At 47.8% G+C, this 21,991-nt stretch overlaps 1 protein-coding gene across 1 annotated transcript in view; it reads left to right on the top strand.

Annotated features, from left to right (window-relative positions):
- The window catches only part of Cfap74 (cilia and flagella associated protein 74), a 50,641-nt gene that overhangs the window by 28,508 nt on the left and 142 nt on the right, over positions 1 to 21,991 (top strand). Inside the window, 18 exon segments of the mRNA XM_038334344.1 lie at positions 3,141 to 3,250; positions 4,814 to 4,942; positions 7,011 to 7,098; positions 8,067 to 8,240; positions 8,678 to 8,811; positions 14,533 to 14,809; positions 16,119 to 16,226; positions 17,494 to 17,630; positions 18,209 to 18,343; positions 18,467 to 18,576; positions 18,716 to 18,771; positions 18,865 to 18,984; positions 19,335 to 19,490; positions 20,294 to 20,423; positions 20,592 to 20,746; positions 20,968 to 21,100; positions 21,456 to 21,586; positions 21,788 to 21,922. Coding sequence (XP_038190272.1) covers positions 3,141 to 3,250; positions 4,814 to 4,942; positions 7,011 to 7,098; positions 8,067 to 8,240; positions 8,678 to 8,811; positions 14,533 to 14,809; positions 16,119 to 16,226; positions 17,494 to 17,630; positions 18,209 to 18,343; positions 18,467 to 18,576; positions 18,716 to 18,771; positions 18,865 to 18,984; positions 19,335 to 19,490; positions 20,294 to 20,423; positions 20,592 to 20,746; positions 20,968 to 21,100; positions 21,456 to 21,586; positions 21,788 to 21,922 — 2,418 coding nt within the window.

Genomic DNA, 21,991 nt, shown 5'->3' with positions numbered 1-21,991 from the left:
TAAGGAATGACTGTCATACCGCATTTCCACAAACTCGCTGTGCCCACAGACCCAGCGTTCCCACAATAAGCCATTTCCACAGCTCTCACTGCCCACTTTTCTCTTAATACGTGATGGAGGAAGCCAGGCCAGAACTATGAAATCACGGGGTTCAATGTATGTGCTCCACACGTACGACCTGTTTCACGGGAAGGGACCCAGGTATTAACTCCTGTCCCTAGCTAGCTTCCTTCCTTCCTTCACCTCTCATGACAGAGTTCACTCTGGCCAGCCTCATCCTGCCCGCTGTCCCGTAGTTGTTCCCTCAACCACAGTGGGAACTGTCAGACCTGCCCTCCCTGCCCTCAGGGGTTGAGTCCAATCCTCCCAGTGACAAAGCAGATAACAGATTGCTGAACTCCCGATGTCCCTGATGAATTGAATGTTCATTGGATGTGCTTCTACATGCCACTAACAATAAAAATGATTGACTTAAAGATTCAAACTGTAAAATAACAAAATAATAGGAATAAATTAGATAACCTCCAAGTAAAAGGAGGAGGAGAGAAGGATCCATCCTAGCTGGACCACCCATGGACTGGGAGTTCCCTCTGCTTCTTGAGACCCCTACGTGCCTTTTCTGTCATCCTGTTGTGCCCAGATCTAAGCTCCCCTCGGGCCTCAGGTCCTACTCCCTGCTTTAATAGATGCTGGTATAGGTGCTCTGATACCCTAGCTGCTCAGCCAGGCTGTGCGGGCTCGGAGGCCAGTGTTAGGCTAACCTGAACAGCTCTGACATTCTAAGTGCTATATTGTCTTCCTGCCTGCCCCACAGAAGCATGTCACTGGAGTGTTTCTAATTTTGTCTCTTATCCAGAAATAGGTTGCATTTTTGGCAATACTGTGACCTCAGACTTAATAATTGCAACAGTTTAAATGCCCAAGTCCATTACCCCTGTGGAAAAGGAAACTTCCTACCCCTAACTCCCAGGCCAACTCATCCTGTGTGTGGACAGTCTAGAGGGCATAGTCCTCTCTCCTAGCTTGAGTTCTTTAGTCTGGTAGATTTTCACAGTTTTCACAGGTTCCACTCACCACATAGAACAGGAAGGTACCTACTGCCCAGTGGGCTTCACCTTATACCAGGCTTCCTTCACTCCAAGTCCTGACATCCTCCAGGCCCTCACCCTACACACCTGACCTGAGGACGGAGATGAGAGTCACCGCTCCTTTCCCAGATCCCTGCAAAGCTCCTGAATTCTGTAGCTTCCAGATTGTGCTGTTGGTGGCAGTTTTACATATAGTGCGTACAGTTCTCTGTATAATGCATTATTGTTGCAATCAAGGATTTGAGTTGCTTTGCTTGCTTTAGTGCTGGGGATCAAACCCAGGGGCTTTGAACATGCTAGGCAAGCCCTGGTGAGCTGCATTCCCTGACCCAAGTTTTCAAGCAATTAAAAATTGATAACTTGGGCTGGAGAGATGGCTCAGAGGTTAAGAGCACCGGCTGCTCTTCCCAGAGATCCCGAGTCCAATTCCCAGCAACCACATGGTGGCTCACAACCATCTGTAATGAGACCTGGTGCCATTCCTTGCCAGCAGTACATTGTATGCTTAAATAAATAAATAAATAAATAAATAAATAATAAATATTTTTAAAAATTGATAACTTCAAAATTGGGTGAGAAATACCTGGCCATTTAGTACTGAGTTATATGTTTTATGTTTTAATTATTGATAATAAAGGACATTTTAAGAAGGGTGGTTTTAACATGAAGGCCGGGTTTGTTGGGGTTCCTGTCCTGCCCAGTTCCCACAGCCAGAAAGCCCAAAGGAATTACACAAAAGTCTATATTAATTATAAACTGATTGGCCCATTAGCTCAGGCTGGTATTAGTTCTTATATCTTATATTAACCCATTATTCTTATCTATGTATCCACGTGGCTCAGTACCTTTTTTCAGCAGGGCAGGTCACATCCTGCTCTTTGGTGTCTAGGCAGGACTGGGAGGAATGGGATTCCTCCTTCCTAGAATTCCCCTGTTCTCATTGCCCTGCCTTCTACTTCCTGTCTGGTTGACCCATTATACTTCCTGCCTGGCCAATCAGCATTTATTTAAAACATGATTGACAGAATACAGACAATTCTCTCCCGCACCAGGTGGTAGTTGTACATGCCTTTAATCTCAGCACTCTGGAGGGAGAGGCAGGCAGATCTCTGAGTTCGAGGCCAGCCTGGTCTACACAGAGTTATAGGACAGCCAGGACTACAAAGAGAAACCCTGTCTCAAAAAAGAAAGAAAGAAAGGAGTTCCACAGGAGATAGTTGTAATTTCAGTTTTGAATGAGTGAGCTTGTTAAATATGTAGCAAGCAGAACTAAAAGAATAAACACTCCAAAGCTACAGAGAAAACCTTGTCTTGAAAAAACAAACAAACAAATAAGTAAGTAAATAAATAAACAGCTGGGTGTGGTGGTGGCGCCTGCCTTTAATCCCAGCATTGGGAGGGCCAGAGGCAGGCAATCTTTGTGAGTTCAAGACCAGCCTGGCTATAAAGCAAGTTCCGGACAACCAGGACTGTTACACAGAGAACCCTGCCCCTCCCAAAGAAGAAAGACTAAAAGCAGACACTTAGACTGTCCACCAGAAACCAACAGGGAAGCAATGGGAACCGACAACCACCGTCTGAGGTCGCTGATGAACACAGATGACCCAGACAGAGTCTCTTTCTCTGGATGCGACTCCCACAGTCATTCCCTCCACAGACGCTTCTGTCCCACAGGGCAGCTGAGTCTTTTACTTTGGGAAGATCAATGATTTACCTCCCAGATATTTTAGTGCCAATCTATCTATGGATCAATCTGCTTTTTACTTTAGCTTACTATACACTTAATAAACCCATTCAAAACCAGAAGTATGACTATTATAGCATCATTCTCTGGATCCTACAGAATAGGATAATTACATGAAGAACATCGCAAGATTCTTCAACACATGTTATGATTGATTATTAGCCTCATATTGTAATACAGAAAGTAAAAAAAAAACAGCAAACCGGTGAAACCTTGTGCTAAGTATTGTGTTGGTACTTGCTGGTGTCTCCGACACCACAAACTGAACATGTGCTGAGCTTACGTGTTCCACATCAGTTATATTTCAGGGCCACGGGTATGCCATCGATGTGCCAGTCTGGGTGCCAAGGGCCACTGTGGACCTGAAGATATGTATGTACGACCGACTCTACCAGGATTCCATCACTGTTCACACGAGGTGAGCCCTCTGGTGCAGTAGGTGTCGTGCCTTGGAGCCAGCGCACACTGGCTCTGAACAGCCAGTCTCCTTGGGTGTCAGAGGACTGGGCAGTTGATTAGGGTCTGGACCTTAAAGAAAGTGATCTGAATATCCAGGATTATCCCAGTGTTGTTGAGGCACTGAGAGGAACCCAGGAGAGCCAAGGACAGAGACCAAGCTGAAGACAGAGGAAGGGACCACGGGTATGGAACGCCCGACCACCCAAAAGGGAAAAACATGGGACCAGCCCTACCTACATCTTGACCTCGTCTAGTTAGTCTCACTTTGGCCTTATGTCCCCCAAAGATGCTCAGCGAATTACTTTACAGTGTATTAACCTGAGTCTGTGGAAAGGGTTAGTAACCACAGCAGAGGACACACTTGCTGTATGCCTGGGGTACCAGGCAAGGGTCTAAATGCCTTCAGAATATCAAACATAGCAGCAACTTGGCGAATAGACAAAGTCCAACAAAAGAAGTGTGTTATTTGTATTGTTTTACAAAGATATCAGATTTTAGATTAAAGTAATTTCCTTGAAGTAACAACCTGAGATAGGATCATCCCAGGTTTCATGACTTCACCAGCTTTGAACCACTAGTCCCCCAGACCAAAGGGCGGTCTTGATCGTTTCAAACCCCTGTCACACACGGCTGGAAGAACAGCGCTCCCATGACATGGTCTCCACCAGACTTGTCGGGCTTCATGAAGGTTGCTCCCCTCTTGGGACCCAGAGAGCTATCAGATAGCAGTGGAACTGCCAAAGTCGGGGAAACCTGTTTAATGAATGAGTGTGGGGCTTGGAAGAAGGGTTGGCTGTGCCTGTTGGGAGAACGGGTTGAACAGAGTTTGTGTAGGTCATGTAGGGAAGGAATCAAAGAAGTCAAGGAATCTTATCATTCTTACCCAAAGCACCAACTGTCAGTATAAATGTGTTTAGTTAGTTTTAACCCCAGTATCATTTGTGACCTTGCTTATGAGGTTTTGCCTACATGCGTGTAGAAAGGTATTGACGTATGTGTGTATGGGCACAATGTGTGTGCCCAAGAACCAGTGTTGGTCATTGTGCACAAACAGCTGCCTGCTTCCCACACACACACACATACACACACACACACACACACACACACACAACACACACAGTCTCCAGAAAACAGAGTTCACTGAGACCTTTAGAAGTAGAAGTAAGGGCTGGAGAGATGGCTCAGAGGTTAAGAGCATTGCCTGCTCTTCCAAAGGTCCTGAGTTTCAATTCCCAGCAACCACATGGTGGCTTCACGACCATCTGTAATGAGGGTCTGGTGCCCTCTTCAGGCCTGCAGGCATACATACAGACAGAATACTGTATACATAATAAATAAATATTTTATATATGTAGTCAATTTAACTTCAGAACAAAACATTCCTTAAGAAACCAGCGCTGAGACTGCTTTCTAATCGCAGGGCACTGGCTTGGCTTGGACTCACACACTCTGCACCACTGCACACTGGCTCTGTTACCAGGGAATGCCTCAATGGGTCAAAGATACCTGTGACCTCTTGCAGATCAAAAGCAGCCCTGCGCCTAAAGTTTGAAGTCTGCAAGGAGCTGAGAGGCCACATAGAGCTTCTGCCAGAGACAGGCTACATCCAGGCCCAGTCCTCCTATTCAGTGCAGCTCAAGTTCCTGCCCCGGTGAGAACTGGGAGAGGCCTGGAGCATGACGGGAGGGGGTGTGAACCATGGCTGCCTTGAGCTGCTCACTCTGCAGGACACACACAATCCAGGGTGTGCCGCCTGCCAAGGTAAGAGCACCCTGACCCTCCGTGCAAGGGCCCCTCCTCGGCCTCTGCTCAGACGCAGTGAGCACCCTGCCCTTGTGAGATCCTCACGTCTTCCAGTCGCTCGCTGAGGTTCCGCGTCAGGTGTGCATGCACTTGAAGCTGTTTGTTTACCTTTATCCCAAGGCTCTAACGGGGTTTGGATCAGAGAAGCTGGCCGGAGAGTGAGGTGGCTGTGGACCTGCCCCTAGGCCTCAGCACTCAGGGTAGCAAAGAGGACCTGAAGCTGCTTTTTAAACTCTGTCCTGCTTCCTGGTCTTTCTTGCTGAGTCCCCATCATGACAAAGGGGAACTCTTTTCTTTGTACTTTAAAAAAAAAAAAATCTCTATAATGATAGTAATTCTTTTTATAACCAAAAAATAAGGTGGGTTTTTTTTTGTTTTTTTTTTTTTTTGAGACAGAGTGATAACCATGCATCCTGGCCTGGCCTATTTTACAATCTTTTGGCCTGTTCCAGGCGTATACCAGCCAAGCAAACAAAAGCAGACTTTTTTCTTTCTCAGCACTGGCGATGGAACCCAGAGCCCAGTGTGCTACCACTGAGGCACAGACAGCTCATGAGCTACCTGCTTTTAGATTGATTTTTCAAGAAGGATTTTTAGGATTCCTTCAAGTGATAGACTCCTTATCATTTTATTGATTTTTGTCTTTAAAACTTACTATTTTCGGCTAAAATGATGGCTCAGCAGGTGAAGGCACTTGCCACCAAGTTCCTGAGTTCACTTCCAGAGTCCACAAGGTAGGAGAGCACAATCTCCTGACCCTCAGGAATGAACAGTGATGTTTGTATTCCCCAAACAAATACATTGTAAATTTTAGTGTAAAATTATGGTTGCATACATTTATGAGATAAATGTGTATGTATCTTCACACACACACACACACACACACACAGAGAGAGACAGAGAAAGAGAGAGAGAGAGAGAGAGAGAGAGAGAGAGAGAGAGAGAGAGAGAGAAAGAAGAGAATATTACATAATTAAACCATGGTTTTTAGTTTTGGTTTTTAGTGTTTTGAGATAGGGTCTCACTATAGGGACCAAGCTGGTCTCAAGGTCACAGAGAACCACCTGCCTCTGCCACTAAAGTGCTGTGATTAAAGGGACACAACACCACATTTGGCTAAGCCAAGCTCATTAACATTCTTTTTAATTTTTTATTCCAAATATACTCTTCTCTCACACAGTACATTCCAGCCACTGTTCTCCCCCATCCCCTGCCTCCTGGCTTCCTCCACCTCTCCTCCCTGCAAGATCCACTCCCTACTCTGCCTCTAAAAGACAACAGCCAGGGCTGGAGAGATGGCTCAGAGGTTAAGAGCATTGCCTGCTCTTCCAAAGGTCCTGAGTTCAATTCCCAGCAACCACATGGTGGCTCACAACCATCTGTAATGGGGTCTGGTGCCCTCTTCTGGCCTGCAGGCATACACACAGACAGAATTTTGTATACATAATAAATAAATAATTTTAAAAAAAGACAACAGCCAGACAAGACAAAACAAGACACAATAAAGCAAAACAAAAACCCTCATATGGAGGCTGGACAACCTAGTGGGAGGAAGAGGCTCCCAGGAGCAGGCAAAAGAGTCAGAGAATCACCTACTTCCACTGTTAGGAGTCCCACAGAAGCACCAAGCTATCAGCCATAACATATCCACAGAGGACCTGGTACAACCCCTGCAAATCCCATGCTTGCCAGTTTCAGTCTCTGTGAACCCTTGTGAACTCTGTAGTTGATTCAGTGGGCCATTTAATTGCAGAACATTTACTTTTTAAAGTTAGTACACAAAGTAATGGGTTTCCTTGTGTCATGTTCATATATCATATGTCATTACACCGTGGTCTTATTCATACTTGCCCTTCAATTTTAGAACAGTTTTTTTTTTTTACAAAATATGTTCAAGTGAGTCCTACCTCTTGCAGACACTCCCTCCCTGAGGATGCAGGGAAGTATTTTGACGAGCACAGTCGCGTTCTGGAGGCTCCGATGACAATCTGGGTGGCTGACCAGGTCTGTACAAGACACTTTCTGAGAATGTTAAGCTTTCCTAGGAGACGGGTGGCCTCTGTGGGAGCCCTGTATCCCCAGTGACAATACCTAAAGATATATAACTGACTTCAGATCCCATCTTCACTTCCCAGCTGGTGACAGCCAGTGGCCTGACAGGCGGCTTTGCCTCCTGGTCACCTTACCCCTGCACAGTATGAAAGAGCTCTGACACCTCACCCACATATGCACACAAGAAATATGCCTGTGGGGCTGGAGAAATGGCTGAGCAGTTAAGAGCACTGGCTGCTCTTCCAGAGGACCCAGGTTCAATTCTCTGGAACCCCCATGGAAGCTCACAACTGTAACTCCCATTCCAGGAAACCCAACACTCTCACACAGATGTACATGTAGGTGAAACACCAATGTACATAAAATACAAATAAATAAATTATTAAAAAAGAAATATGCCTACACAGTTGAACATGGAGACACAGATGAACACACCACATACACACATAGATATACATGTTCTGCCCTCATCAACATGGGTCCACATATGTATGTGCTTACCAACAATATGTCACACACAATATGTCACATTGCCACGCCTGGCCGATCCCTTAGGCTGCTGCCTGTGCTCCTTCTCTAGTCTTTTTTTTTTTTTAAATATTTATTTATTTATTATGTATACAATATTCTGTCTGTGCGTGTGTCTGCAGGCCAGAAGAGGGCACCAGACCCCATTACAGATGGTTGTGAGCCACCATGTGGTTGCTGGGAATTGAACTCAGGACCTTTGGAAGAGCAGGCAGCGCTCTTAACCACTGAGCCATCTCTCCAGCCCCCTCCTTCTCTAGTCTTCACTGAGACACCCATGTTGTGGAAATGGTATACTCTTGTCCACGAGGCAGCAGAACCACCCTTATTATTTGGGGGCTTTTGCATAGAGCTTCCCGTGGCTGGGAATGCTCTTCGCCTTTGCACCTTAGATCAAACCGGTGGGGTTCACTGTCCAAGCCGTTGTCACCACCTCAGACTTGGAAATCAGCCCCTTGGAGATAAACTTCGGCTACTGCACCATCTACGAGGCTATCAGGACAGAAATCAACCTCAGCAACCTCTCACTGCTGCCCCAGGAGTTTGGGTTCGTTGGACTTCCAAAGGTATCTGCTGTGGTCATCCCTGGGGAGACAGGGCAGGACAGCTGCTCTCCAGGCCCAGGCGTCGGCAACTCTGCTGCCCTGTCTTCATCCCTGTTGACCCTCTCCTTCTCCTTGATGCTCCCTCCCTGGTCTCTTACTTTTCTGGCTGTAAGGTACACCCCAAAAGCTCCAGATTCTCCCCTGCGCGCCTTCTAAGACTTTCCCTGGCCAAGCCCCACAGGAGAGTTCAGTAGGATGCCCCAGGCCTCACTGCCATCAGCCCTTCCTTGGCTGTCCCTATCCACCCCACACACCTAGCTCAAATACCCTCACACTCACACACATCGTACTCTCGTACCCTCCATGTGGGCTCCCAGACTCCCCATACAGGATACACGGGTTCCTACCAGCTGCTCTGCAGAGCATGGTTTTCACTCTGCTCTGTTTCCACCTCCCAGTATGTGGACATCCAGCCCAATGATGGGTTCGGGACAATTTTGCCCCTGGAAACTCTGCAACTTGATGTGATCTTCCAGCCCATTAAGGCCAAGGAATACAGATTTGAGCTGATTTGCAAATCTGAAATAAACCGGTAAGTCTACTAGACAGCAGAGACCTGTGACCACACTGTCCATCAGGACAGATCCCATCAGGCTGGCCTCAGGGCTGGGGAGACAGCACTGGTGGCCAGTAGGAGCCCAGGACCCAGGAACGGATAGGTTTTAGGTCCACATGACTTTTTATTTTGGACTAGTTTACCTTTGTATGTGAGGAGGTAAAAAACTGAGCTGATGAACATGAGTATTGTGAACACAAGCATCTATGTGCAGTCAGGACATTGTGAAAAGTATCGTACACAAAGCACATCAAGTATTCATGTATTGGTCATTGTCAAGGCTTGACACTTGGCCTTCCCTGCTTCCCTGGGTTTCTCTTGGGAGGCCTAGTGTTATTCCAATGTGTTTGCCTTCACAAGTTGGTATCTTGGGCACAGCTCTGTTGGTAGAGTGCTTGCCTCATATGCTTGAAGCCCTGAATCTGATCCCTGGCACCACATGAACAGGTGAGGTATAAGTGCTGTAATACCAGCATGTGGGCGTTGGAGGCAGGGGAGTAAGAGTGGGGTTACCTTTGGCCATGTAAAGTGGTTGCGACCAACTTGGGCTACATAAAATCTGTCTCAGAAACCCAAAAACAAACAAACAAAAACCTCCTTTTAAGATTTAAAGGGAGTTAGAGAGATGGCTCAGCAGTTAGAGGCACTTACTGTTCTTGCAGAGGACATCAGTTCAGTTCCCAGCACCCAAGTGGTGGCTCACAACCATCTGTACCTCCAGTTCCAGGCAATCTGGCCTCCTCCGTCTCCTGCACACACACACAGTACACATAAATTTATACAATTTAATATGCGTGCATGCACACAAGTGCACACACACAAATTTTTAATCAAAAGATTTGAGCCAGGTACAATGGAGTGTGCCTTTAATCCCAGCCCTTGGCAGGCAGATCTCTGTGAGTTTATGGACACCCTGGTCTATAATAGTGAATTCCTGGCCAGCCAAGGATACGCAGTGAGACCCTGTTTCAAAAACAAAACAAAACAAAACAAAAAAGGTTTGAGAGCTGTGGGGATGGCTCAGGGGATAAAGTGCTCGCCGTGGAAGTGTGAGGGCCTGAGTGTGAACCCCTAGAACCCACACAAAGTGCATTAATGTGCTTCTGTGACTCCTGTGTTCCTGTGTCAAACTGGAAGGGAGAGACAGTAAAATCCTGGGAAAACTCAAGGGCAAGCTAACATGACACAGCAGGGGGCAAGAGCCACAAAAAGAGCAAGAGCTTTGGGCTGGTAAAATGGACCAGTGGGTAAAGGCACATGTCACCAAGCCTGGCAGCCTGGTAGAAGGAGAGAACTGGCATTCAAAGTTTGTTCTCAGACCTCCACACACATGCATACCGCACATACACAAACATGCTAAATAAATATGAAGAAATTTTTAAATAAAAAAGAAAGATCTTATCTCTAAACAAGATAGAAGGTAAGAACCAACTTTCAAAGTTGTCCTCTGACCTTTACCCTTGCACTGTAGCTCATGCAAGCACACACTTACACAGTGCATATACATATTTCATATACACACATATGCACATGTATTATACACACACAAACTGAAGAAAAATATTTAGAATGTTTAACTCAGTGGCACAAGCCTGTAATCCCAGCATATAGGAAGCAAGTCTGAAGCCATCCTGAGCTATATACCAAGCTATAGGCCAACCTAGGCTACATAAAAAAAAAGATGTTTTTTCATTTTCCAGTAATTTTTTATTTTATATTTAGTAATTATCATAATTTATACACTTATTTATTCAATTAAATATTAATGATCTCTCTACCCCAAAAGATGTTAACATACATATCTGAATATTTGAACATCTGAACATAGTTTGTATACGTATGGGTAGGTTTGTGTGGGAATGCACATGTGTGTGTGCCTGTGGAAGTCAGAAATCTTTGGGTCTTGTTCCTCAGGCACCTTTCACTCTCTCTTTGTGACAAGGTCTCTTGCTAACTTGGAACTTCACCAAGTAGACCAGGCTAGCTAGCTAGCAAACTTAAAATAAAACCTTTAAAGCCAGGCAGTGGTGGTGTACACCTTTAATCCCAGCACTTGGCAGGCAGATCTGTGGGCTCAAGGACAACCTGATCTACATAGTGAGTTCCAGGATAGCCAGGACTACACAGGGAAACCCTGTCTCAATAAACAAACAAGCAAATAAATGAATAAATAAATGTAGGCAGATGTTTCTTTCCTACCCACCAGTTCCCAAATAAACACATTGAGGCTTAATATTAATTATAAATGCTCGACCAATAGCTCAGGCTTATTACTAAACTAGCTCTTACCACTTAAATTAACCCATTTCTATTAATCTATCTATTGCCATGTGGTTCATGGCTTTACCTGTCCTGCAGCATGTCTTGCTTCCTCTGTGTCTCCTGGCGACTCCACTGACTCTGCCCTTATTCATCCCAGCATTCTTAGTTTGGTTGTCCAGCCTATACTTCCTGCCTGCCTACTGGCCAGTCAGCTTTTTATTAAACTAACTCTAGTGACAAATCTTTTATTGTATTGATATTTATTGAGCTCTACATTTTTCTCTGCTCCCCTCCCTGCTTCTCCTCTTCCCCTTTTCAACCCTCCCCCAAAGTTCCCATGTTCCTAATTTACTCAGGAGATTTTGTCTTTTTCTACTTCCCATGTAGATTAGATCTATGTAAGTCTCTCTTAGTGTCCTCATTATTGTCTAGGTTCTCTGGGATTATGGTTTGTAGGCTGATTTTTTTGCTTTAGGTTTAAAAACCACCTACAAGTGAGTACATGTGATAACTCTCTTTCTGTGTCTGGGTTACATCACTCAAAATAATGTTTTCCTGCAAAATTTAAGAAGTCGTTATTTTTTTCTGCTGTGTAGTACTCCATTGTGTAAATGTACCACATTTTCCTTATCCATTCTTCGGCAGAGGAGCATTTAGGTTGTTTCCAGGTTCTGGTTATGACAAACAAAGTTGCTATGAACATAGTTGAGCACATGTCCTTGTGGCATGATTGAGCTTCCTTTGGATATATACCCAAAAAGTGGTATTTCTGGGTCTTGAGGAAGGTTGTTTCCTAATTTTCTGAGAAATCACCACACTGACATCTGAAGGAGTTGTACCAGCTTGTATTCCCACCAGCAATGCAGAAGTGTTCCCTTTTCCCCACAACCTCTCCAGCATAAGTTGTCATCAGTGTTTTTGATCTTGGCCATTCTTACAGGTGTAAAATGGAATCTCAGAGTTGTTTTGATTTGCATTTCTCTAATGACTAAGGATGTTGAACATTTCCTTAAGTGTCTTTCAGTCATTTTAGATTCCTCTGTTGAGAGTTCTCTGTTTAGGTCTGTGCTCCATTTTTTTATTAGATTATGTGTTCTTTTGATGTCCAATTTCTTGAGTTCTTTGTATATTTTGGAGATCAGACCTCTCTGATGTGGGGTTAGTGAAGATCTTTCCCATTCTGTAGGCTGCCGTTTTGTCTTGTTGACTGTGTCCTTTGCTTTTCAGAAGCTTTTCAGTTTCAGAAGGTCCTATTTTTTAATTGTTTCTCTTGGTGTCTGTGCTGCTGGGGTTCTATTTAGGAAGTGGTCTCCTGTGCCAATGAGTTCAAGTGAAAATTTCCCACTTTCTCTTCTATAAGGGTCAGTGTGTTTGGCTTTATGTTGAAGTCTTTGATCCATTTGGACTTGAGTTTTGTGCATGGTGATAGATATGGGTCTATTTTAATTCTTCTATATGTTGATATTCAGTTATGCCAGCACCACTTGTTAAATATGCTTTCTTTTTTCCATTTGATATTTTTTGCTTCTTTGTCAAAAAACAGGTGTTCAAAGATGTGTGGATTGATATCCAGGTCTTGTATTCGGTTCCATTGGTCCTCCCGTCTGTTCTTATGCCAGTACCAGGCTGTTTTCAGTACTGTAGCTCTGTAGTAGAGTTTGAAGTCAGGGATTGTGATGCCTCCAGAAGTTCTTTTATTGTACAGGATTGTTTTGGCTATCCTGGGTTTTTTGCTTTTCCATATGAAGTTGAGTATTGTTCTTTCAAGGTCTATGAAGAATTTTTTCCGGGATTTTGCTGGGCATTGCATTGAATCTGTATATTGCTGTTGGTAACAAATCTTTACAGCAACAAAAGGATCATTCCACAGCAAACAAACCTTTAAAACAATGAGTGTATGAGAGCAGGGTGAAACTGAACGGCTAAGTTCCGTCTCTGCCAGCACGAGGACTCAGATTTAATCCTCAGTACAGAAAACAAACGATGGAAGCTGATGAGGAGCTGGGCGGTGGTGGCGCAGCCTTTAATCCCAGCACTCGGGAGGCAGAGGCAGGCGGAGCTCTGTGAGTTCGAGGCCAGTCTGGTCTACAAGAGCTAGCTCCAGGACAGGCTGCAAAGCTACAGAGAAACCCTGTCTCGAAAAAAAAAAAAAAAAAAAAGAGTTGATGAGGAAAAGTCTAGTGAACATAGGAGTTCAAATAAAATATAGAACGTAAAACTTCCAGTGGTTGAAATAACCAAAAATAACCAACTGCATGGGGCTAGAATTATAGCTCGATTGGTAGAGAGTTTTCCTGGCATGCACAAAACCCTAAGTTCAATATCATCGCCCCACCCATAAATAAGACATGGAAAAACATACCTGTTATTCCAGGACTCAGGAGGTAGGGAAAGGACAAATATAACTGTCAAGAAATATTCAATGTAAAAAGCCAGAAATCGGGGGTTGGAGAGATGGCTCAGTGGTTAAGAACACTGGCTATTCTCCTAGAGAACCTGAGTTCAATTCCTAGCACCCACGTGGCAGCTCACAACTGTCTGTAACTACAAGATCTGACACCCTCACACAAACGTACACGCACAGCAATGCACATACACTAAAGATAAAAAAATTTAAAAAGTCAGAAATCAATTCCTTTGACTACATTTTTCTTTTCTTAAAATTTTTATTTTTAGCCAAGCAGTGGTGGTGCATGCCTTTAATCCCAGCACTTGGGAAGCAGAGGCAGAAGCAAGCAGCTCTCTGGGTTCATGTCTACAAAGTGAGTTCCAGGATAACCAGGGCTGTTACACAGAGATACTCTGTCTCAAAAAACAAAAACAAAAACAAAAAAAAATTTTTATTTACGTGCATGTGGGTTGCTTGCTTGTCTGAATATTCACTATATGCTCACAGGGCCTCCAGAGGTCGGAAGAGGACTTTGCTCCCCTTGAACTGGAGTTTCAGGTGGTTGAAGCGCCCATGTGGGTCCTGAGAACTGGACCTGGGTCATCAGCAAGAACAGCCAGTGCTCTTAGCCTCTATGCTAGTGGTTCTCAGTTTGTGGGTCAAGACTCCTTTGAGGGGGGTCACATATCAAATATTTACATTATGACTCATAACAGTAGGAAAGCTACAATTATCAAGTAGCAACAATAATTTCATGGTTGGGGGTCACCACAACACGAGGAACTGTATTAAAGGGTTGCAGCATTAGGAAGATTGAGAGCCTATGTTCTGAGCCATCTCTTAGTCCTGCAACCCTTATTTTTAAAAGCAATTTACAGGTTTTTATTTTGTTTATATACTTTTCTTATACATTTTTCCCACATTGGTTAATCAGGTTGTAAGCAACCGTGATGACCATAGGACTAAGTCTTGGGCACCTGGGGTATCATCAGCTCAACAGGTTGCCGCGACACAAAATGAACGCCACCCACACTTGTTGCTTTCAGGTGCTTCAAGGTGTCTTGCCAAGCGGTGGGTGTCCACCCACCCCTGGAGTTGTCCCACTACCAGATCAAGTTTTCAGCCACGGCCCTGTGTGGCACCACTGTGTCAACACTGCATGTCATCAATTCTCACCTGAGCATGAACAAACTGACCCACTCCTTGCCTCGAATTGGGTCTGAGGAAGCCTCCCCAGTGGGACCCACATCCTTTGAGTTCTTGCCGCCCCCTAATTCACCCATCACCATCTCACCATCCGTGGGGACTGTGTTGCCAGGAAAGGTGAGCATGGGCCCCACTGACAGGCTGGGAGGCAGGTGCCCAGTATGGCACACCTTAACCACAGGTACTGGCGCACAGCACGGCCAAGGGTGTAAGCTGGGGACCCTGACCTCACCTGTCCACGAGGCAGCTGCCCAGCACGTGCCTGCCTAGGGCTGGAAGGAAGGTGTGCAGACCGTCAGAAGAGCCAAGTGTTGGCTCACAGCAGACAGAGCTAAAGAAGGCAATGCAACATCTGCCTTAAGGAGCACAGCTGTGCGGCCCACTTCCACCAGTGTCTGTGTGGTCACCAGCAAGATTCAGTGGATACAGTTATTTAAAACATGTCCTATAAAACTTCTGAATTAGAAATTCTGAAGCCGGGCAGTGGTGGCGCACGCCTTTAATCCCAGCACTCGGGAGGCAGAGGCAGGAGGATCTCTGTGAGTTCGAGGCCAGCCTGGTCTACAAGAGCTAGTTCCAGGCCAGGCTCTAAAAAAAGCTGCAGAGAAACCCTGTCTCGAAAAACCAAAAAAAAAAAAAAAGAAATTCTGAGTTACCTCGGCATTGGTTCCCATCTCCCACTGAATTATGGAAGTGTCTAGCTCTATTTTCCTTCTTTTTCCTCTTCCTTTGCTCCATCCTCTCCCCTCTCACTCCCCCATTCACTCCTTTCCTCCTCTGTTTTTTTCTTCTTCTCCCTCTTACCCGTCATTTCACACCCTGCACACAGCTCCACCTCCTGAGCATCAAGGTCAGCATCAAGGTCAGCAAGTCACCATGGAATCTTTCTTGAGACATGTCCCATGGGGACCTGCTGCAGACAGAGAAGGGCTCCTTGTTGCTAGGTTCCTTTCTTCTCTAGTCTGCCGAGGTTCTGACCCATTTAGGACCCTGCTCTCAGCACCTCTAGTTAACAGACCCTCAACATACATGGCCTGAAGTTCACCCCCAGCTTCCTAGGGTAGTGATCAGGGAGAACCTTCCTGGAAGGGAGTATCTAGGTTAAAATCTCAAAAAAGTGACCTTAAGAGAAATGCAGTCAAGCTTGGTGGCACATGCTTTTTGAGAGATAAAGGCAGGTAGATTTCTGTGAGTTTGAGGCTAGCCTGGTCTACAGAGAGTTCCAGGACAGCCAGGGCTGCACAGAGAGACTCTGTCTTGGATAAACAAGAGAAGGAGGGAGGGAGGAAGGAAGGGAGGGAGGGAGGGAGGGAGGGAGAGAAGGAGGAAGGAAGAAAGAGAGTACAGAACACTATGGGAGGAGGGAGGTGCCGCAGCAGGGCCACCTGTGCCCTCTGAGCTTCTGAGTTTTGGTGTCTCTCTGCAGAAGTGTTTGGTCCATGTGGCCTTCCAGCCTGTACTGCCACATGAGGTAATCCTAAAGGAAGCCATGCAGATCCTGAACAAGGAAAAGGAGAACAAACCGGTGAGTAAAGTATTTTAGAGGAGGTACATAGCGGCCAGAAGGGAGAGGCATGGGGAGAGCAGAGCCACGCCAGCACAGGGAAGAGGCATGGGGAGAGCAGAGCCCCACGCCAGCACAGGGAGAGGCATGGGGAGAGCAGAGCCACGCCAGCACATGGAAGGGGGATGCAGTTGTGTGGGTCTCTGACTTCTGGGACTGCAACCTGTCCTGCGTGTCCCAGAAGTACAGGGCAGACTTTCCTCGCACTGTGCTCCGAGCTGCTCGGGGGGTGGGGGGGGTGGGTAGTAGAAAGTTGTCTTGCAAACCTCTCCCTCTCATGAAAGCACCACAGGCAGAGGGAGGTGAGGGCGTCCCCAAGGGTGGCTGGAATTTTAACCAGAGCAGGACTGGGATAAAAACCCAGAATAGCCTCTCATGAAGGATAACACAGAAAGCATCTTTGGAAGGCAGCCTTGAAACAGTAGGCAAGCCTCACCTAACAGTATGCACAGCCTCACATGCTGCCCCAATCCAGTGAGTTGTGAGGCCACTGGCTACAGCTTGTCCTTCTGCCATGCCATGGCCTCATGCCTTAACTATACCACATACATGAGCTAACTATACCACATACATGAGCGAGCAAAGAACCCTTCTTATGAGGCAGTGAGGAACCAGAAGGGCATGGACTGTAGGAGACTGAGGACCCCAGTTTGGCAGACTTCTTACTTCCCTGTGGCTTGTTCTCTCTAACGTCAGAACTTTCAGGCTATGAACTTGTCCTTGGAGTCTCTCGCTTGGGCTTCCCAGATGCCCCTGGATGCTTACCTGTCTCCACTGCTTGCTTTTTTTTTTTTTTTTTTTTTTTGGTTTTTCGAGACAGGGTTTCTCTGCAGCTTTAGAGCCTGTCCTGGAGCTAGCTCTTGTAGACCAGGCTGGTCTCGAACTCACAGAGATCCGCCTGCCTCTACCTCCCGAGTGCTGGGATTAAAGGCGTGCGCCACCACCGCCCGGCTTAACTCTTTGTTTTTTTGTTTGTTTGTTTGTTTGTTTGTTTTTCACTGCTTGCTTTTTTAATCTCCTAATGTGCCTGCTGTCAGACTCCCCTAGAAAGCCAGTTGATTTGAGGGTACCATTCACTCCACACTTGAACTGGTAGCTCCTGTCACTCAGCAAGCAGTCAGACCAAGCCTGCTAGGTTAGGCCTCAGAAGGGCCTGGGGCAGGGGAGCAGTGTAACACCTGCTGAGCAGAGGACTGAGCCCCTATGGTAGCCCCACAGCATCTGTTCCTGCTTACAGTTCCAAAAAGAAACAGTGCAAAGGAAGGAAACGTGGAAGCCGTCCATGCCTGTGGCTCGGGTTCACAACCGGGACCGACCAACCCGGGCCTCCACGTCCCACACTCCAGAGCTGCATAGGCAAGAGCTCAGTGTCAGGTAGGCTGTGCAGTTCAGCAGAGGGTTCTCCCCATGCACTACCTGGAGCACAGCTCCACTGGCTTGTGTGGCTGCAGGTCCAGCCTGGCTGGATTCCAAAATAGCTGGGCCCAGGGCTCTTCTTCCGAGGCATCTACGCCTTGACTATTCCCATGGGCCTGATAGCCCTCTGAACAGACTGCACCGTGGTCTGACTCCCCAGTCTTCCCAGTGAATGACTGAGCCCAAGAAAGCTCTGATGGGTTGGGCACTCACCAGCCCAGGACTTGTCCCTGTGGACCCAGGGACAAGTGGAAGTGACGGAGACATTTACTCCCTCTTTCTGGATGACCAGGGCCCTGCAGTGGGGAAGAAGGTCCCTACAGGAGCCAAAGAAGGGTGGGAAGGTTAGTCTATCAAACAAAACTAGTGTGGCCACCGCCTGGGACCCATGGTAGCCCTGAGCTCTGCCTCTTAATGATTTTGCCTTGCCAGAGAGTCCACCTGAGCCCAGAGCCCTAGAGAGCGGGCATGAGCACCCCAGAGCCTCAGAGGTCATGAGGTACATGCATGGATGTGCGTTGTTGGTTTCGTTCCAGCTCCAATGAATACCAAGCTGCACAAGCCAACTTGGCCAGATCCTTCCAGGGAACGTTTGACAGGATTGTGGTCCCCTGTGTTGTTGCCAGTGGTGACATCAAGGACAGGAAGGCATTGGAACCTCTGAGCTTCAGGTGTGGGGTTCTTGCGACAGGATGGGGTGTGATCCTTGTCCCTCCTCTACTGCTGGTCAGAAATGAGGCCTGGGAGACAGGGTCATCCTAATCTGCCCTTGTTTGTCCTTGTCCTGCCTCTAGCCCCCATAATACTCTATATCTGGAACTATGGTGTCCAGTAGTGGCTCCATCCATTGTGCTGACATCCAACAAAGGCAATAGTGTCCTTAACTTTGGTGACATTGCTGTAGGTAAGTCCTAATTCTACACTGACAGCCCTTGCTCCTGAGAACATATCTTCTACTCTCAGCAGCTGCTCCCTGACCTTGCTGTAGAAATAGGTGCTCCTTAGGGGTCTAGGATCTGTAACCTGACTTTGCCACATTCCAGGGCATCGAAGTACAAAGAAGATCACCCTCCAGAACATTTCTCCTGAGGACCTTGCTGTATCCTTATCCATGCTCAGTGAGTCAGCTTCCAGGGTTGTGTGTGGCAGAGCCTGCAAAATATTATATTCATCCTTGATACTCAGTCCTTAGTTGGAGTTCTCAGTGCTGAGCCCCAGTGGCCCCTTCGTTCTGATAAACCCCTCCAGGAAGCTGTGTTCTGGCGAGTCACAAACTCTGGCACTGTCCTTCTCTCCCCATGAGAGCACGCTGGTGAGTGCAGCCCCCAGGCAGTACTGCTGCCCCAGACCCCCACACTGCAGGACCGTGGTGCAGCCACAGGCAGTACTGCTGCCCCAGACCCCCACACTGCAGGACCGTGATGCGGCCACAGGCAGTACTGCTGCCCCGAGACCCCCACACTGCAAGACCGTGGTGCAGCCACAGGCAGATACCACTGTGTTCTCAGGCCTGAAAGCAGCCTGACTTTCTGAGCCAGCTCTTGTCAACAAGTCTGTGGAGGCAAAGATCCCCAAGCCATCTCAGGGACACAATGCTCTCAGCCAGCTACTCACGGCAGAGTTCCTATGTCTGCTCTTTGCTAAAGCACATGATCTCCTTAGGTTCAAGAAACCCTGGACATCATTACCAAGAGAGGCACCCTCAGCCTCACGCTGACGGGCACAGGTGTGGCATCCGTGATCACATGCTCCATTGAGGGCAATGTCCTCAACATGGGCTACGTGCTTGCCAGAGAATCTGTATCAACAACTTTTAAGGTGAATTAAGCCCTTCCTTGTCCCAGTCCTCTGAAAAAGGATTTCTTGGAGCCAGTGACCTCTACATTTGAAAGTACCCAGCTGGTTGGGAAACACCTGAAGGCATAGATTGCATCTCCTGAAGATTCTCTGTTCCCAAGAGGCTGTCATTTCTGATGTCTTCCTAGCAGGGACCTGAGCCTTTACTTGTGGGAAAGCTGGGAGCACCCTCCCTTGGCCCAAAGGATATCTCCTGTCTTTCTGCAGCAAGCCTTCTGCTTTGCTTCTCATCTACGTCTTTGGAATTCTGCCTAGGTGTCCCCACCCCCGTGGATAGACCTCTGTGGAGACCCATGCTGAGAGCTGGGCGCCCTCATCTCCCCATGAGCATGGTCTTGTCTCACCCTGAGGGCTCCCCTGGGTTTGGACTCAAGCAACCTACTTGCCTGCCTGCACTAGTGGGGTCCTGAAGTGGAGTGCCAGACAGGGTGCTCTCCAAAGAGACTAGATGAGGATATAGTTCAGCTAAGAGGAGCTCTGAAGATCAGCTGACAGGCACAGAGTTGGCCACAAAGTTGGGCAGGGAAGCAGGCCGCCAGCCAGCCTCAGAAAAGGCGAATCCCAAACACTGTCACTGTGGTTACTGTTGGCGATGCCACCAGAAAGGGCTTGGAGCATAAAGTCACCTGGGCCCACCTGATGTGATCCAGCAGCAGGCGATCTCGTTAGGGACGCTGGCGTAGGGCAGCTTAGGGTTTGTTAGTTAGGGACGCTGGTGTAGGCAGCTTAGGGTTCTTTAGCTGTGTGAAATCTTGCTCTTGCAGCTACAGAATGAATCCTCACTTCTTATTAAGTTCTGGATGCAGCTGGAGAGCCTCTCCAGAAAAAGGGATGAGACCCGGCAGCAACTACCCAAGTTCCTTAGCTCCCATAAGCAGAGGACTGAGATTGTTGGTAAGTTAACTAACACACTGTCAGGAATCACAGAACCATGAGGAGATATGCGCTGGGAAATGAGGGTACTATGTGGCGTGGAGTTGGGCAAGACAAAAGGAATGCAGAGGGGTGTGAGCTCAGTGGAACAGTCCCGGCAGGGCTAATCATAACCCTGTTCACCCACAGGCACACAGAACCACAACGGGCAGAGCGTATTCAGTGTAGCTCCAGTTGAGGGACTCATGTACCCTGGGAAGGCTCAAGAATTCACCGTAACCTTCAGTCCAGACCATGAGAGCCTCTACTTCTCTGACCTGCTCCAAGTGGTGCTCTTTGAAAAGGTGGAGCTCATAGCAGGGCCCCCACAGATCCCATCCCACTCTGGGAGGGACTCCTGTGTGTCCCTCATCTGCCCCATGGGAGGTGTTTATTATCTGGCACCCCGTGTTGGAGGATGTCAGGCAGGGATCAGCCTCCCTGGCTCACCAGGTCCCACCCCTCAACTCGCCTCCGTTCCCAATCCTCAAGCGGCAGGGCAGTCTGCTATGCTTCTTGTCCCCAGAAAGTCTCCCATCAGATCCTCCTGAAGGGTGCTGCCCGCGAGCACATGATGTTTGTGGAGGGAGGAGACCCACTGGATGTGCCTGTGGAGTCCCTGACAGTGATCCCTGCCTTGGACGCAGAACACAGAGAGGGTAAGCCCCCACAATGTGGTTTCTGGCTCAGGGAAAGGGGAGGCAGGGATAACCTCGGGGAGCAGTGAGCGGGCCCTCCAGCACCCCAAGCCCAGTAGGCATGCATACTGAGGCCCATTGGAAGAGCAGATTTGCAGCCCATAAGCCCCAGAGCCAGGCAGGATGATCTCTACCGAGCAGATTGCTCTGAGAGGTTCCAGCCTCACTCCCCAGTTCTGTGTGCTGCCTGACCCTGACAGCTCCCCTCACTGCCTGACCCTGACAGCTCCCCTCACTGCCTGACCCTGGTCAGCTCCCTCACTCCCTGGCCACATCTTCCCTCTTAACCACTTCTCAGATAGATCTCCCTCTCCAGAAGCCGAGGAGATAAAGCCCATTCTGGTGACCTTGAACTATGTCCAGTTTGACACAGACACACCAATCCCACCTGCCACCCGAGAGCTGCAAGTGGGCTGTATCCGGACTACGCAGCCATCACCAAGGAAGGTGATTACAACCCTAGCTTGCGTTAAGCCCCAGAAGCCTCCCTGGCCTCCCTGGCCTCCTTGGCCTCCCTGGTCTGTGCAGGATGTTTGCAGCAGGTGTGGGGTGGCAGCCCTGGTCAGAGCCTAGGGGAAGGTAAAGTTGGGCACCCTCATCCCTCTCATCCCTGACCCTCTAACTTCCAGTGGTCTCCATGCCTCGCAGACTGTGGAGTTCAGCCTGGATGGTGTCTCATGGCTGCAGCACAAGGGCTTCTCCATCGAGCCGTCCAGGGCTTCTGTGGAGCGCGGCCAGACCAAGACCATCAGCATCTCCTGGGTACCACCTGCTGACTTTGATGTAGGTGCTGGGACCCAGGCTGGGCAGAGAGGGTTGGTGAAGTAGGCAGGGCACTGGGAATGAACAGAT

Source organism: Arvicola amphibius, chromosome 6 (assembly GCF_903992535.2).
Source record: "Arvicola amphibius chromosome 6, mArvAmp1.2, whole genome shotgun sequence".
NCBI lineage: Eukaryota > Metazoa > Chordata > Mammalia > Rodentia > Cricetidae > Arvicola > Arvicola amphibius.
The sequence above is the reverse complement of the archived record's forward strand: the minus strand, read 5'-3'. Positions and strand labels throughout refer to the sequence as shown.